Source organism: Symphalangus syndactylus, chromosome 1, assembly GCF_028878055.3.
Source record: "Symphalangus syndactylus isolate Jambi chromosome 1, NHGRI_mSymSyn1-v2.1_pri, whole genome shotgun sequence".
In the NCBI taxonomy this organism is placed as follows: domain Eukaryota; kingdom Metazoa; phylum Chordata; class Mammalia; order Primates; family Hylobatidae; genus Symphalangus; species Symphalangus syndactylus.
The window spans coordinates 88,324,293-88,339,216 of record NC_072423.2 but is presented as its reverse complement, the minus strand read 5'-3'; the positions used below and the strand labels follow the sequence as shown (position 1 = coordinate 88,339,216).

The 14,924-nt window shown below is 51.0% G+C and overlaps 1 protein-coding gene across 4 annotated transcripts in view; it reads left to right on the top strand.

The window, feature by feature from the left end:
* LOC129479660 (rho guanine nucleotide exchange factor 2-like) overlaps positions 1 to 14,924 on the top strand; it is a 77,397-nt gene that overhangs the window by 36,589 nt on the left and 25,884 nt on the right. For 2 of the 4 annotated variants that reach the window (XM_063630403.1, XM_055273536.2), the window contains 7 exons: positions 756 to 898; positions 3,012 to 3,156; positions 5,407 to 5,474; positions 5,815 to 5,878; positions 6,404 to 6,647; positions 6,866 to 6,975; positions 7,138 to 7,291. In XM_063630403.1, the coding sequence (XP_063486473.1) occupies positions 756 to 898; positions 3,012 to 3,156; positions 5,407 to 5,474; positions 5,815 to 5,878; positions 6,404 to 6,647; positions 6,866 to 6,975; positions 7,138 to 7,154 (791 nt within the window). In that variant the 3' untranslated portion in view covers positions 7,155 to 7,291. Of the gene's footprint in view, positions 1 to 755; positions 2,349 to 3,011; positions 3,157 to 5,406; positions 5,475 to 5,814; positions 5,879 to 6,403; positions 6,648 to 6,865; positions 6,976 to 7,137; positions 7,292 to 14,924 lie in introns of those variants that run through there. The other 2 variants (XM_063630483.1, XM_063630497.1) reach the window with 2 other exon arrangements.

The window sequence follows — 14,924 nt, the reverse complement described above, 5'->3', positions numbered from 1 at the left end:
GACCATCCTGGCCATGGTGAAACCCCGTCTCTACTAAAAATAAAAAAAATTAGCTGGGCGTGGTGGCATGCACCTGTAGTCCTAGCTATTTGGGAGGCTGAGGCAGGAGAATCAGTTGAACCCGGGAGGCGGAGGTTGCAGTGAGCCGAGATCATGCCACTGTACTCCAGCCTGGCAACAGAGCAAGACTCTGTCTAAAAAAAATATATCTATCTCACAATACAAAGTGAAGTTATGGATCTTTGGGAATTCTCTGCCAGAGAAGTAGAGAGTTCTATCTGGTTTTGAATTGAATTTTAAAACAGCTTTTCTTGTCTGTTTTTCTCACTCTTTTTTTTTTTTTTTGGACGGAGTCTGGCTTTGTCGCCGAGGCTGGAGTGCAGTGGTGCGATCTTGGCTCACTGCAAGCTCTGCCTCCCAGGTTCACCCCATTCTCCTGCCTCAGCCTCCTGAGTAGCTGGGACTACAGGTGCCCACCACCACGCCCGGCTAATTTTTTGTATTTTTAGTAGAGACAGGGTTTCACTGTGTTAGCCAGGATGGTCTTGATCTCCTGACCTTGTGATCCACCCACCTTGGCCTCCCAAAGTGCTGGGATTATAGGCGTGAGCCACCGCCCAAATTATCTTTTTCTTTATGCAGCTTGCACTGGGTTATGAAAGTTTAATTTCTGAGTGAAACATTAAATGGCAAAAGTTTAAGTTTGATGTTTGGCTTGAATAATTTCTTTCTTTCTTTTTTTTTTTTTTTTACAGAGTCTTGCTGTGTTGCCCAGGCTGGAGTGCAGTGGCACGATCTTGGCTCACGACAAACTCCACCTTCCAGGTTCAAGCGATTCTCCTCCCTCAGCCTCCTGAGTAGCTGGGACTACGGGCACGCACCACCACGCCCAGCTAATGTTTGTATTTTTAGTAGAGACGGGGTTTCGCCATGTTGGCCAGGATGATCTTGATCTCTTGATCTCATGATCTTCCTGCATTGGCCTCCCCAAGTGCTGGGATTACAGGTGTGAGCCACCGCACCCAGCCTGAATTCGAACTTCTAAAAAGGTATAATTTGGCGCAAGATAGGTGGAGGTTAGACCAAAGGGAGCATTTTCTAGTGGTCCAGGTAGGTAGGTACCAGAATAGAAAAAAGGAGGCCAGAACAGTTTAGAGGTTTGAGTTCGAGGCTAGAGGCAGCTCAGCTTCCTGAATAAGCCTAGGTAGAGGAGCAGTTGGCCTGCATGAGGAGGAGGGGAGGAGAGGCTGTGGGCGGGAGAGGAGAACAGTGGCGGAGAAGCAAGGCTGAGAAAGGGAAGGCAGAGCGGGAGGAGCCTAGGAGGGAGACCCTGAGAGGAGAAGGGAGGACATAGAGAGAGTAGGAGACAGGAGGAGGATGCGAACAATGGATGATTGGGGATGGGGAGGATGCATGAGGGGAGAAGGGATTGACCCCAAGACCTCTGGGCTCTGGACATCATCAGGCAAACCTGGAGCTTGGGAAGAGAGGCAGGAAAGAGAAGGATCTTGGGCCTAGGCACTGCAGCCCCATGCCCTCTGTCCCTGCACTGTTGACTCAGCCCCTCCACACTTTCCCTTTCTTTCTACCGTTTTCTGCCCCAAGCACCAGGCCCGTGCATCTCTTCCCCTCCTCCACCTCTCAGCTGCTACCTCGTGGCCTCAGCTGAGTCAGTACTGGTCTCCTAGAGTCCAGGCTGAGTGCTTCCCGCTGAGCTGTAATCCTCTGTCCCCAGCCCAGGTCCTCTGACTTGGGGCTTCTACCCTCAGCCATCTGGATCCTGATTTTTGATTTCTGAGAGGCTGGGAAACCTTGGAGGGAGTGGTCTTCTCAGCTTCTAGTCCTGCTCCAAGAGCAGAGGGAAAATCCAGAGATCGGAGGTCACAACTAAGGAAGGTCCTGGAATAGTGGGAAGAGTGATATCCCCCTCTTCTTACCTTCTCAGCCTTTTTGGGAATCACAGGGGCTTGAAGAGGGACGGATTGGAGGTCAGGGAGAATGACTTGACTTGCAGAGGCAGGGGCACTGGGGGAAATGGGAGACAGCAGAGATGGAAAATGCGGCTCAGAGGCTCCGAGGAAGGCGTGCACCATCTCTGTGGAGATCAACACTGAAGGATGGAGGGTAGATGTCAGAAAGGACTTCCTAGGATGGGAGAGACCAGTTGGGTGAGGAGCAATAGAGGAAACTCTCCTAGGTTTTAACTCTGGAGAGTAGTATGAGAGGGATAAAAGTTAGACTGCAGGAGAGATTTTCCGCTGGAAGCAACCGAGATGGCTGGCTGACCTTCCTTACTTAAAGATCCCAGAGTGGAAGAGTGACCCAAAGGCAGCTGCCTTTGCCTCAAGGTTAGTAGGGGACATGCTGCCTCCCAGACAGGCCCTGTGTGCCATGGCTGAGGGTTAGTGAAAAGAGAGGTCTGGGATCCTGACCCCTGGGTTGGGGGTGGCAGGGGAGGCATTCTGCCCCCTTCATCCAATCAAATAAGGGGATCTCCTCCCCTCCACTGTGACTGTCACAGAGACAGCGGAATCCAACACTGGTTGTCATGGTTATAAGAGGAGCTAACTCCCATAGATTGGAAAGTGCTGGTGAGCTGGCACCCTCCGCTTCACCTGCTCTCCCCTCCTCTCTGCGCATCTTCCCCCTAGCACAGAGAAGAGAGTACAGCAGCTCAGGGGCGAGCAGAGCTAGGGCTGGGAAGGTGGAGTGAGGACACAGAGACCTAGAGCCAGGGAGATGAGTGGCAACAGGAGGCAGCCCAGCTGCAGGGGCCAGGTAGGTCAGGGACCCAGAACCCATCCGGGCTGGCTGCCCCAGAGCCTGGCCTGGTCACTCCTGGACAGCTGCCTCTGACACCCAGTTGCAGGCTCTGCTTTAGGAACTGGTGTCTTTCCAGCATCCTCAGGCTGGCATTTCTTCCTTGCCTCTGCCCCCAGCCTGTCTCTCTGGACTCCAGGCACCCTGGCATTTTCCAGCCTCACTTCCTGTCCCTCTCATCCCTTCCACAGACCCAGGAAAAGGAGAAGATTAAAGAAGCCAAGGATGCCCGCTATACCAATGGGCACCTCTTCACCACCATCTCAGTTTCAGGCATGACCATGTGCTATGCCTGTAACAAGAGCATCACAGCCAAGGAAGCCCTCATCTGCCCAAGTAAGTTGTTTGGACCCTGAGAGTCACCCAGACTCGGTGCCCACTGACCCTGATCTTTTCATCTGTTTTTTCTGCCTGGATCCATGAGGGTCACTATTCTCTGATCCCCAGCTGGGTCCAAATGCCAGGGCCAGATGCTTGATCCCTTGCTCCCTGTCCTCACGCTGAGGGGTGGTGGCTGTTGGAATATGGCATAAGCCGGACTATCTGGGAATGTGGGGGAGGGGAGGCTGTGCTGGCTCCTCTTGCAGCTGTCATCCACCAGGCACCCCCCTTGCTCCCCGAACAGCTGCTAAGGGTTAGGGGAACTGATTGGAGAAGGAGCAGGAATGTTGTATGCGTGGAGGGGGTGGGGTGGGGGGTGATAGAGGAACTGGGTGGAAAGCTGCCAGCCTTGCAGCTGGCTCTGCCTGTCTTCCTGGGCAGAGCTGGGCATTCAGGATTTCACAGTCCCCTTGCCCTTTTCTTTCTATTGACTATGGGTGGAGCCTGAAATCTCTGCTGTTTCAAGCAGAAGATGTGATTAGGACCCTTTATCTCAAATTTCTAGTGAGAAAGAGGGAATGTAGCAGGGATGTGTGTGTTGAGGGGCAGGGGTTAGAATTCCTGCTCTTCATCCACATCTGAGTGTATCCCTGTCTTTAGGAAGTATAAGCCAGGAATTCTTTCCTTCCCCAGTATACAGAGGGCTCCTGCTGCCCCCTCTCCCTCAATTCCTCTTGAAGTTATGGCAGAGATGCCTCTGATTAGAGCAGGATTGAAGGTATTGTGACCTGCTACTGAATAGCGGACAAAAACTCTAGCCTGTAAATCCCTATGAAACTTGGGGAAGGAACCCCCAGAAAGAACCAGTGATGGGCAACCCGCTCGGGTCCCCTTCTACGCTGTGGAAGCTTTGTCATTTTGCTCTTCACAATAAAGCTTGCTGCCACTCATAAAAAAAAAAAAAAAAAACCAGTGAAGTCTCCCTACTTTCCTCACTGTTCAATTTAGATTTGTGAGGATGAGGAGGGAACCCCAGTCTAGATCCCTATAGAGACCTGACAAAATTCCCAATCCGGAGGCTTGTTGCCAGGGAAAAGGGGAGGCGGGCAGCACTATTTTGAGAGCAGGTGGAAGGTGGAGTTCGATCCAGAGACACTGAGTGTTGGGGGTAGGAGAAGGGAGCTCCAGGGGGGTGGGGGCAGCTGCAACCCCCACTTCTGTCTGCCCCCTCTGCTCCACCCTGTTTGCCTTGTATTTGTGGAAGTGAGCGTGGTGCTGGGTATTGTCTGAAAGAGTTAGCAGAGTTTCCGGTGTTGTTGGATGGGGGAGGGGAAGCTGGAGAGGGCCAGGAGCTGAGGGCATGTCTGGGAAGGGTACAGCTGGGGTCCCAGTGCCTAGGCTCAGCGAATCCTCCTTTCTTCTTCTCTCCTACCCCATGGCAAGGTGGGGTGGAGGATGGTGGAGAAGCAGATGGAGTGTGGGAGCTGTGGATTTGCCTGAGTTGGGGGAACAGGACTCCCTGGGCCTGGAAGGGAGAAGGCCAGGCTTGTTGGGGAGTTGCCTGTCCCTTCTTTACCACTAGAGCCATCAGCCTTGGAGCTGCTGAGGCCCAGCCAGAGTCCAGGGCATGTGGTGCAAGGGAAGGAGCACGGCCTTTGGATTCAGGCCCACCAGAATGTAAACCCCAGCTCTCCCACTAGCCATGTGACCTCTGATGGATGATTTAGCCACTCCAGGACAGGTTCCTCATACATGAAATGAGGATAACTGAACCTCCCTCTACGGGTGGTTAGGATTAAGTAAATGTAGAACATTTACTATTATAAAATCTCAGGGAATGTAACTTTCCCCTCTGCCCCTAGCCCCCATCCCGGCTGCCTCTGTGCCATCTTCTGTTCTGTGGGAGTCCTCTCTTCCATCTGCCATTTGCAACCACCTTCGTGCTTCTTGAGCTCATCTCTGGCAGCCAGTGACCGCTGCTCCCCTCTGGGCCACCCTTCAGGCCACCTGGGGGTCAGGATTGCCCATCCCACTTGATTGTTTAATTTCATTCAGCACCTATACCCCCCTCACTTCATTTCCTGCTTGAAGGAAGAGGGAGGTGGGAGGAGAGGGACTGGGGCGTGGTAATGACCCAGAAGTCGGGGAAGGGGGGGAGAGTCCCCGAGGACTGCGTGGCCAGGAGGAGATGGGTGTCTGCATGTGGGTGTGTCCCCTCCTGTACCACCCGGCCCTCCCTTCACCCTCTCTACCCCACCCTCCCAGCCTGTAACGTGACTATCCACAACCGCTGTAAAGACACCCTTGCCAGCTGTACCAAGGTCAAGCAGAAGGTGAGACGGCAGGGAGGGCAGAGGGCTGGGGGAGAGGGTAGTGAGTGTGCGGTACCCTCGTGCCTTTTCCATTCATTCCCTACCCTGTGTTTCTCACCACCCACCTCCTCACCAAGGGGCAGCCCAGACCCTCAACCCCAGGCCTCAGGCCCCAAGTAGGCCAGGCCTGTTGCTGCAGACATGTCCCTGCAGCCCTGGGCTCAATCACCCTGATCCCCTTAACCATAGTGCCAGCTTTCTCCTAAGGGGGCAGGCCACCTAGCTCCTGCGCCATGCCTCTGGGGGTGATCCTTGGGTGACAGCCATTCTTGGTATCTCTCTCCTGCTCTCTGTCTCACAGCAACAGAAAGCGGCCCTGCTGAAGAACAACACTGCCTTGCAGTCCGTCTCTCTTCGAAGTAAGAGTGAGTAGTTGGGGAGTGGAGGAGGTCCCTTAAGACCCTGGACCCCAGGCTGCTCAACCCATGGGCTCTGCTGCCCCACTAAGGTTGTTCCCAGGTACAGCACCTTCCTCTTCTCCATTGGAAGCAGACAGTGGGGGCCTAAGGGATGGTTCAGACTCTTGAACTTAGAGGCAGGAGGGGAGAGTCCGAATGGGGATGAGGGCTGGGGATGGGTGGTCGCCTGAGCCTGGCCACAGCCTGCGTTTTTATCAGTTATTTACACTGCATTTTGGGAGTGTTGGTAGTAGCTGTCAAGTGTCAATTCAGACAGCTTTGGTGTAACAGAAAGAGCATGGCCCTTAGGTATAAAGAGCAGAGCCATGACTAGCCATTACCCAAGTCACCCTGGACAAGTCTTTTTGCCTTTCTGAGCTCCTGTTTGTTTATAGGCTTATGTCAGGGAGGAGATAAGAAAAAGCTCTTTGTGAACATTAGAGTATGACACAAATGTAAGGTGGCATTCTCATTATCATCTTTCTTGACTAGAGGGGCTGAGGTGGAGTGAGAGGATGCCTCATTCCTCACTGAGGAGCCTGGGAGGCCTCAATCCTGGGAAGCACCAGAGTCTGATGTTTGCCTGCTGGGCATCTCTCCCCCACAACAACCATCCGGGAGCGGCCAAGCTCGGCCATCTACCCCTCCGACAGCTTCCGCAGTGCCTCCTAGGCTCCCGCCATGGCCGCTCCCCCTTGTCTTTAGCCAAGAGTGTTTCCACCACCAACATTGCTGGGTGAGCCTCTGTTTTGGGAAAGGGGCAGCCAGAGAGTGTGGCAGTGGAGACCAAGGGGGTGCTGAGAGGTCCCTTTCCATCCCTGAGTTCAGAACTGTAGACAGACAAATAAGGAGAACTTAGGGGGAACTTCTCTTGGATCCTGGCTTTGGTTCCCTACCTGGGAAGGGATCTTTTTCCCAACTGGGGGTGATGCAGACAGCCTCCCCTTTCTTCAGACATTTCAATGATGAGTCTCCCCCGGGGCTGCGCTGGATCCTCTCACAGTCCACAGACTCCCTCAACATGCGGAACCGAACCGTATCCGTGGAATCCCTCATTGACGAAGGTGAGCAGGCCTGGGCCCAGGGGAGCCCTGAGGAAGATGAAGACGGGCTGGGGATGAGCGGCTGGTGGGAGTAGCCTGGAAGGGCAAGGAGGGAAGGGATCTAGAGAAGGGCCAGGGACCCAGGGAAGGGAACTCAAGACCTCTGAGTTGCTTGTTCTGCAGATGTCCAGCAGAGGTAATCTACAACGAGCTGATGAGTGACTTTGAGATGGATGAGAAGGACTTTGCAGCTGACTGCTGGAGCCTTGCTGTGGACAGCAGCTTCCTGCAGCAGCAAAAAAAGGAGGTGATGAAGCAGCAGGATGTCATCTCTATGGTAAGCCAAGACCACCCTAGTCTTCCTCTTCCTTCACCAGGTCCTGTTTTTCTATGTCTTTATTTTTCTTTTTTTTTCTTTTTTTTTTTGAGATGGAGTCTCACTCTGTCAACCAGGCTGAAGTGCAGTGGCATGATCTCGGCTCACTGCAACCTCCACCTCCCAGGTTCAAGCGATTCTCATTACAGGCGCCTGCCACCATGCCGGCTAATTTTTGCATTTTTAGTAGAGATGGGGTTTCACTATGTTAGCCAGGCTGGTCTCAAACTCCTGACCTCAGGTGATCCGTCCGCCTCAGCCTCCCAAAGTGCTGGGATTACAGGCGTGAGCCACCACACTGGGCTGTGTCCTTCTACCAGTCCCTACCTCTCAAAACCCTTTCCCTTATATCCTGTTGGCCTACAAGACCCTGCCTGGTATCCCACAGGTTGCCCACTAAGTCCCCACCTCTTGATGCTGTTGGTCTCCAACACCCTCTGTTTATCCCTTCTTTATCTCAGTCTTCAGTCTTTACTCTGTGCTTGTTCCATGCTTAACACCGTGCTGGAGACTGTGGGAAGCCTCGACATGTAGAAGACATATGGTTCTTACCCTAAAATAGCTCACAGCTTGAGATGATAAGGTGTGAAGATAAAAAATGGAACTGGGCGTGGTGGCTCATGCCTATAATCTCAGCGATTTGGGAGGCCGAGTTGGGGGGATCACTTGACACCAGGATTTTGAGACCAACCTGGGCAACAGAGCAAGACCTCTGTCTCTAAAATATATATATATATATATATTTTTTTTTTTTTGAAGTGGAGTCTTGCTCTGTCGCCCAGGCTGGAGTGCACTGGCGCTATCTTGGCTCACTGCAACCTCTGCCTCCCAGGTTCAAGCAATTCTCCTGCCTCAGCCTCCCAAGTAGCTGGGATTACAGGCGCCTACAACTACACCTGGCTAATTTTTGCATTTTTAGTAGAGGCGGGATTTCATCGTGTTGGCCAAGCTGGTCTCGAACACCTGACCTCAGGTGATCCACTCGCCTCGGCCTCCCAAAGTGCTGGGATTACAGGCGTGAGCCACCACGCCCAGCCATCTTTTTTTAATTAATTAATTAATTTTTTTTTTCGGCAATCAATGACAGATTAATTTTATTTTGGATTAACTCTGGAAATCTGCCTCCCACTCCATCACTATGCAATATTCAATGCCACACATTTGTAAAATGTGCTACAAAGCCAGCTTGCTCTAACACAGAAATACTATATACTTTCCGAATTCTCCAGCAGTCTTCCAGTCACAATGAAGTAGCGTAAGATCATACTTTTTTTTTTAACAAAATGTAGCCATGCAATATTTTTCTAAAAGAAGAAAGCTCAACATCAAGAATAACACTTCAGTGCAGTTGTATCAAAAACTAGTTGTAAAGAAAAATGTACTGGCAAGAGGTGTGGTTTTAAGATGATGCTTCTCGTCTGCTCCCAGAGAATCTATTATGAAGTTCCATGGTACAATTCCAATTTTCTAAGTGACCTGTTTGGGTTGGTTGGTTGGTTTGTCTGTTGTATTTTTCATGTTTCGCCATGTTGGCCAGACTGGTCTCGAACTCCTAGCCCCAAGCGATCAACCCACCTCGGCCTCCCAGAGTGCTGGGACTACAGGCGTGAGCCACCACGTCCAGCCCCCACATTGCTTCTGGCCTCCGTGGTAGACCTCTCAGACGGGGTAGCTGGGCAGAGGTCCTCCCCACATCCCAGACGGGGCAGCTGGGCAGAGGGGCTCCTCACTTCCCGGAGGGGGCGGCCGGGCAGAGGCGTTCCTCACATCTTCCCAGACGGGGCGGCCGGGCAGAGGCGCTCCTCACATCTTCCCAGACGGGGCGGCCGGGCAGAGGCGCTCCTCACTTTCCAGACAGGGTGGCCGGGTAGAGGCACTCCTCACATCTTCCCAGATGAGGCAGCCGGGCAGAGGCGCTCCTCACTTCCCAGACAGGGCGGCCGGGCACAGGCGCTCCTCACTTCTTCCCAGACGGGGCGGCCGGGCACAGGCGCTCCTCACTTCCCAGACGGGGCGGCCAGGCAGAGGCGCTCCTCACTTCCCAGACGATGGGTGGCTGGGCAGAGGCGCTCCTCACATCCCAGACGGGGTGGCCGGGCAGAGGCACTCCTCACTTCCCAGACGATGGGCGGCCGGGCAGAGACGCTCCTCACTTCCTAGACGGGGTGGCGGCTGGGCAGAGGGGCTCCTCACATTCCAGACGACGGGCAGCCAGGCAGAGACGCTCCCCACCTCCCAGACGGGGCGGCGGCCGGGCAGAGGCTGCAATTCCAGCACCCTGGGAGGCCAAGGCAGGCGGCTGGGAGGCGGAGGCTGCAGCGAGCCAAGCCCACGCCACCGCACTCCAGCCCGGGCAACACCGAGCGAGCGAGACTCCGTCTGCAGTCCCAGCACCTCGGGAGGCCGAGGCGGGCAGAGCACTCGGGGTCAGGAGCTGGAGAGCAGCCTGGCCAACATGGCGAAACTGCGCCGCCAGCCAAAGGAGAAAAAGCAGGCAGCGGTGGTGGCGCGCGCCGGCAAGCCCAGGCAGCCCACAGGCCGGGGCAGGAGAATCACAGGAGCCGGAGGCAGGGAGTCTGCAGCGAGGCGAGCAGAGTCCAGCCTGGGCCACAGAGGGAAGAAAAGAAAGAAGGAGACGGAAGGAAGGAAAAAAATATTTTAAAAAACTAGTCAGATGTGGTGGCATGTGCCTATAGTCCCAGCTACTTGGGAGGCTGAGACAGAAGGATCGCTTGAGCCCAGAAGTTCAAGGCTGCAGTTAGTTATCATTGTGCCACTACACTCCAGCCTGGGCACCAGAGCAAGACCTCATTTCTGGAAAAAAATAATAACAATTTTTAAAAGATAAAAATGAGGGCCGGGCACGGTGGCTCATGCCTGTAATCCCAGCACTTTGGGAGGCCGAGGCGGGGGGATCACGAGGTCAGGAGTTTGAGACCAGCCTGACCAATATGGTGAAACCCCATCTCTAATTAGCCGTGCCTGGTGGCGTGTGCCTGTAATCCCAGCTACTCAGGAGGCTGAGGCAGGAGAATTGCTTGAACCTAGGAAGCGGAGGTTGCAGTGAACCGAGATCGCGCCATTGCACTCCAGCCTGGGCAACAGAGCGAGAGACTGTCTCAAAAAAAAAGAAAGAGATAAAAACAGTATTAACAAGGAAAGCTGAGATGAAGTAGATACCCCCCTTTCCTTCCCAAGATGCATAAGTCATAAGACTGAGTGTGGGACCTTTCGAAGGAGGAATGAAGGGATTATACCAGCAGAAATGGGTTGGATACTTTATGCATGAGCATGAGAATTTACTCTTGTCTTAGGGATGTTGGGCTCGCAAGAGTAGAGGGGCCAGACTGAGACCCAGAGAGGAAAAAATGGGAATCTGGCCAACTTATTTTTTTTCTAGGCTTAGGGAGGGAGAGAAAGGAGGGCACAAAAGATTCCATCTAGTTTAACTAGTCCAGTTCCCCAGAGGGATAAGAGACAGGAACTCAGGACAGAGCCTCTGTAAGGTGGTGGATGAAAGCTTTCACTGTGCTGTCCCGTGCAGGAAGCCAGGAGGCTAGAGCAACTTACTCCAGTATCCAGCACTACTGTACTAGCCACCCTGGGACACTGAATAACATCGGAGAAAAGCCTACAGCCCTAAACAAAGGGAGCATCCAATCCATTCAAGCAACCAAGGTCATCTGGAGCCAGGTGTTTGCAGATAGTGGGTTATATTTGAGAAATCTGATTTATAAAACCACAGGGCAGCTCCAGTAACCACATTTCAGTTCAGCTCAATCAATATTTACTGTCCTCTCCTTGATGCCAGGCCCTGTGCTGAACACTAAGGATATGAAGAAAAATGAGACTTCTACCCTTAGGGACCTCGTAATCTAAAAGGGAACATAGTCATCAAAACAGACGGTTAAGGCCAGGTGCGGTGGCTCACTCCCGTAATCCTAGTACTTTGGGAGGCTGAGGCAGGTGGATCACTTAAGTCCTGGAGTTCAAGACCAGCCTGGGTGACAGAGCGAGAACCTGTCTCAAAAACAAAAACAACAAAAATACTCAGATGATTAAAACATAGAGCAGTTTTCCTAGGACAGAGGAAGCACAAGAACTCTGGCAGCTCATGGTAAGAAAAGCAACTCAGGGCTGGGCATGGTGGTTCCCACCAGTAATCCCAGCACTTGGGAGGCCAAGGTGGGAGGATCACTTGAACCCAGGACCAGAAGACTAGCATGGGCACTATAGTGAGACCCCATCTCTACAAAAATTTCTAAAAATTATCCGGGCTTGGTGGCATGTGCCACCAAGTAGTCCCAGCTACTATCACTTGAACCTAGGCATTCAAGGGGCAGTGGGCCATGGTCACACTACTGCATTCCAGCCTGGGCAGCAGAGTGAGACCATGTCTCAAATTTAAAAAGGAAAAAAAAAGTAAAGTAACTCAGTGCAGGGAATCCAGGAAGGTTTCTTAGAAGGATAAATTTGTTTGTGTCCCTCCTCACCCTGCTTTCTCACTGAGATTTAAAGGTTGAAGACGAATTAGCCAGGTGAAGAATGGGAGGTCTTCCAAGTAGACAGAACAGCTTGTGAGCCTTGAAAAAGTATAATGACTTGGAGGAAAAACAAGAGGCCCAATACAGTTGAAGCGTGGTATCCAGGAGAGTGGAGAAGAGGCTGGAGAGGAAGGGGGTACAGATGGTATTAAGCTTCCTTTTATACCACGTTAATGGAGTGGGTCAGAGCGTGACATATGCAGAACATTATCTGAGAAGATTCTAAGACATTTTTGTAAAACAGCCAAAAAAAGTCCCCCTCAAACAAAACTAATTTTATTTCTCACTATTTTATGTGGGACTTTTAGAAGGGGGATGTCTCACTGATGTACACTGTTTTACTTAATATTTTGGGAAGTAACTGCCTCTGACTTCAACTGAAGAAAACACTTTTTTGTTGCAAATGTAATGTTTTTGTAATGGTGTCAGCAAATAAAAGAATGCTTAGTATTTAAAAAAAAAAGGGGGATGTCTCAAAACAACTTCAGTAATTTAAGGTGTCACAACTCCAAAAGGGTGTAAATCATTCCTTCTGAATTTTTAATAGCGCTTTGTATCTTCCTTTTAGCACTTGTCACTTTATGCCTGGAAGTATACTGTCTCTGTCTTATCTCTGTTGGTTTAACAGCTCCCTATGAGAATGAACCATGTCTTGTTCATCCATTTTGTAAAATTATTTTGCTTGCCAGACATGGTGGCTCATCTCTGTATTCCTTGCTCTTTGGGAGGCTGAGGCAGGTGTATCACTTGAGCTCAGGAGTTCGAGACCAGTCTGGGCAACATGGCAAAATATCGTCTCAAAATGCAAAAATTAGCTGGGTGTGGTGGTGCATGCCTGTAGTCCCAGCTGCTCAGGAGGCTGAGATGGGAGGATCTCTTGAGCCCAGGAGGCAGAGGTTGTAGTGAGCCGAGATTGCACCACTGCACTCCAGCCTATGCGGCAGAGAGATGCTATTTAAAAAAAAAAAAAAAAGAATTATTTTGCAACTCACTCGAATAGGCAAGGCATCAAGAGTTCCTAGCACATAATAGATATTCAATAAATATTGCACAGCATCATGAAGTTACATGACATACAAGTTGAAATTCTAGTCTTAGAGATATTCTAATCCAGAATTTCTCAACCTTTGTGAAAAGTCTGATAAAAACTATGGACTCTCTTCCCAGAAAAATTCACCTACAACAAACATTTTACGTATAATTTCAGGACCCGCCATGCCTAGACAGGGAAGGTTGACTGACCCAAAGTCACAAGGCAGAAAAGCGGCAGAACCAAGCCTAGAACACAAGTTTCCTTGTTCCTACTTCAGTAGACTTCCCACTACAAAGGAACAATTTTAGTAGGGCATTTGTTTCCTGCTGGGAGCCTGCCTAATACAGGCCTGATAAGTGGTAATGTTCTTCTCCTGAAATTCTTTACTGTAAGGATGAGCTCAGAAGAACACGGCAAGGTTAGTGGTTTCTAAGGCCCAAATTCAGTGGAATTGGACCTTGCCAAGAAGCGAGAGGTAAATAGGAAATATGTGTGGTTGTGTGGGAGCATTAAAATAAGCTAAAGAACCAAGAGATGTTGAAGTCTCCCCAAAATCTCCCCCACTGTGCTGTTTGCAGGAAGTGACAGGCTTGAGATTGAAAGCCAGATCTTATACCTTGCATGCTGTATCCACTCCAAAAGAAAATCCTCTGCACACACACATAAATCTAACTAGAGCCAAAGAAATGGGCTAAATAATTTCATAATACTTAGAACTAATATCCACTTACCTGTGATAAAGGATTCAAGAAGCACATAATTTATTTATCTATTTATTTTTGAGACAGAGTCTCACTCTGTTGCCCAGACTAGAGTACAGTGGCGTGATCTCAGCTCACTGCAACCTCCGCCTCCTGGGATCAAGCGATTCTCGTGCCTCAGCCTTCCGAGTAGTTGGGATTACGGGCACACGCCACCACACCCAGCTAATTTTTGTATTTTTAGTAGAGACAGGGTTCCTGCCATGTTGGTCAGGCTGGTCTTGAACTCTTGACCTCAAGAGATCTGCCTGCCTCAGCTTCCCAAAGTGCCGGGATTACAGGTGTGAGCCACCACACCCGGCCTATTTTAGATTTGAAAATACAATAAGAGGCCAGGCTCCGTGGCTCATGCCTGTAATCCCAGCACTTTGGGAGGCTGAGGCAGGCAGATCACCTGAGGTCGGGAGTTTGAGACTAGCCTGACCAACATGGAGAAACCCTGTCTCTACTAAAAACACAAAATTAGCCAGGTGTGGTGGCGCATGCCTGTAATCCCAGCTACTGGAGAGGCGGAGGCGGAGGCGGAGGCTGCGGTGAGCCGAGATTGTGCCATTGCCCTCCAGCCTGGGCAATAAGAGTGAAACTCCATCTCAAAAAAAAACAAAAGAAAAGAAAATACAGTAAGAATCAGTTATGCCAGCACTTTCGGAGGTCAAGGCAGGCAGATCACTTGAGGTCAGGAGTTCAAGACCTGGCCTGGTCAACATGGTAAAACCCCACCTCTACTAAAAACACAAAAATTAGCCAGGTGTGGCAGCACACACCTATAATCCCTGCCACTTGGGAGGCTGAAGCACTAGAACAGCTTGAAACCGGGAGGCAGAGTTTGCAGTGAGCTGAGATCACGCCACTGCACTCCAGCCTGGGCAACAGAGCAAGACTCCATCTCAAAAAAACTAGCAAACAAAAAAGAATCAGTTATATGGCTGAAAATATCAGTCTACCTCTACTTGCCACAACTCATTCACTCAACTAAACTGAATTATCATTTCCATTATGAGGTCCATACTGAAGTAAGTACACTACTAGGAAGATTTTTTTTTTAAGTATTACAAATAATAAAATCAGGCCAGCCATGGTGGCTCACGCTTGTAATCCCTATGCTTCCGGAGGCTGAAGCAGGAGGATCACTTGAGGCCAGGAGCTTGAGACCAGCCTGGGCAATACAGTAAGACCCTGTCTCTGTAAAAAAAAATTTTTAATTAAGTGGGCATGGTGGCAAGAGCCTGTAGTACCAGCTACTTGGGAGGCTGAGG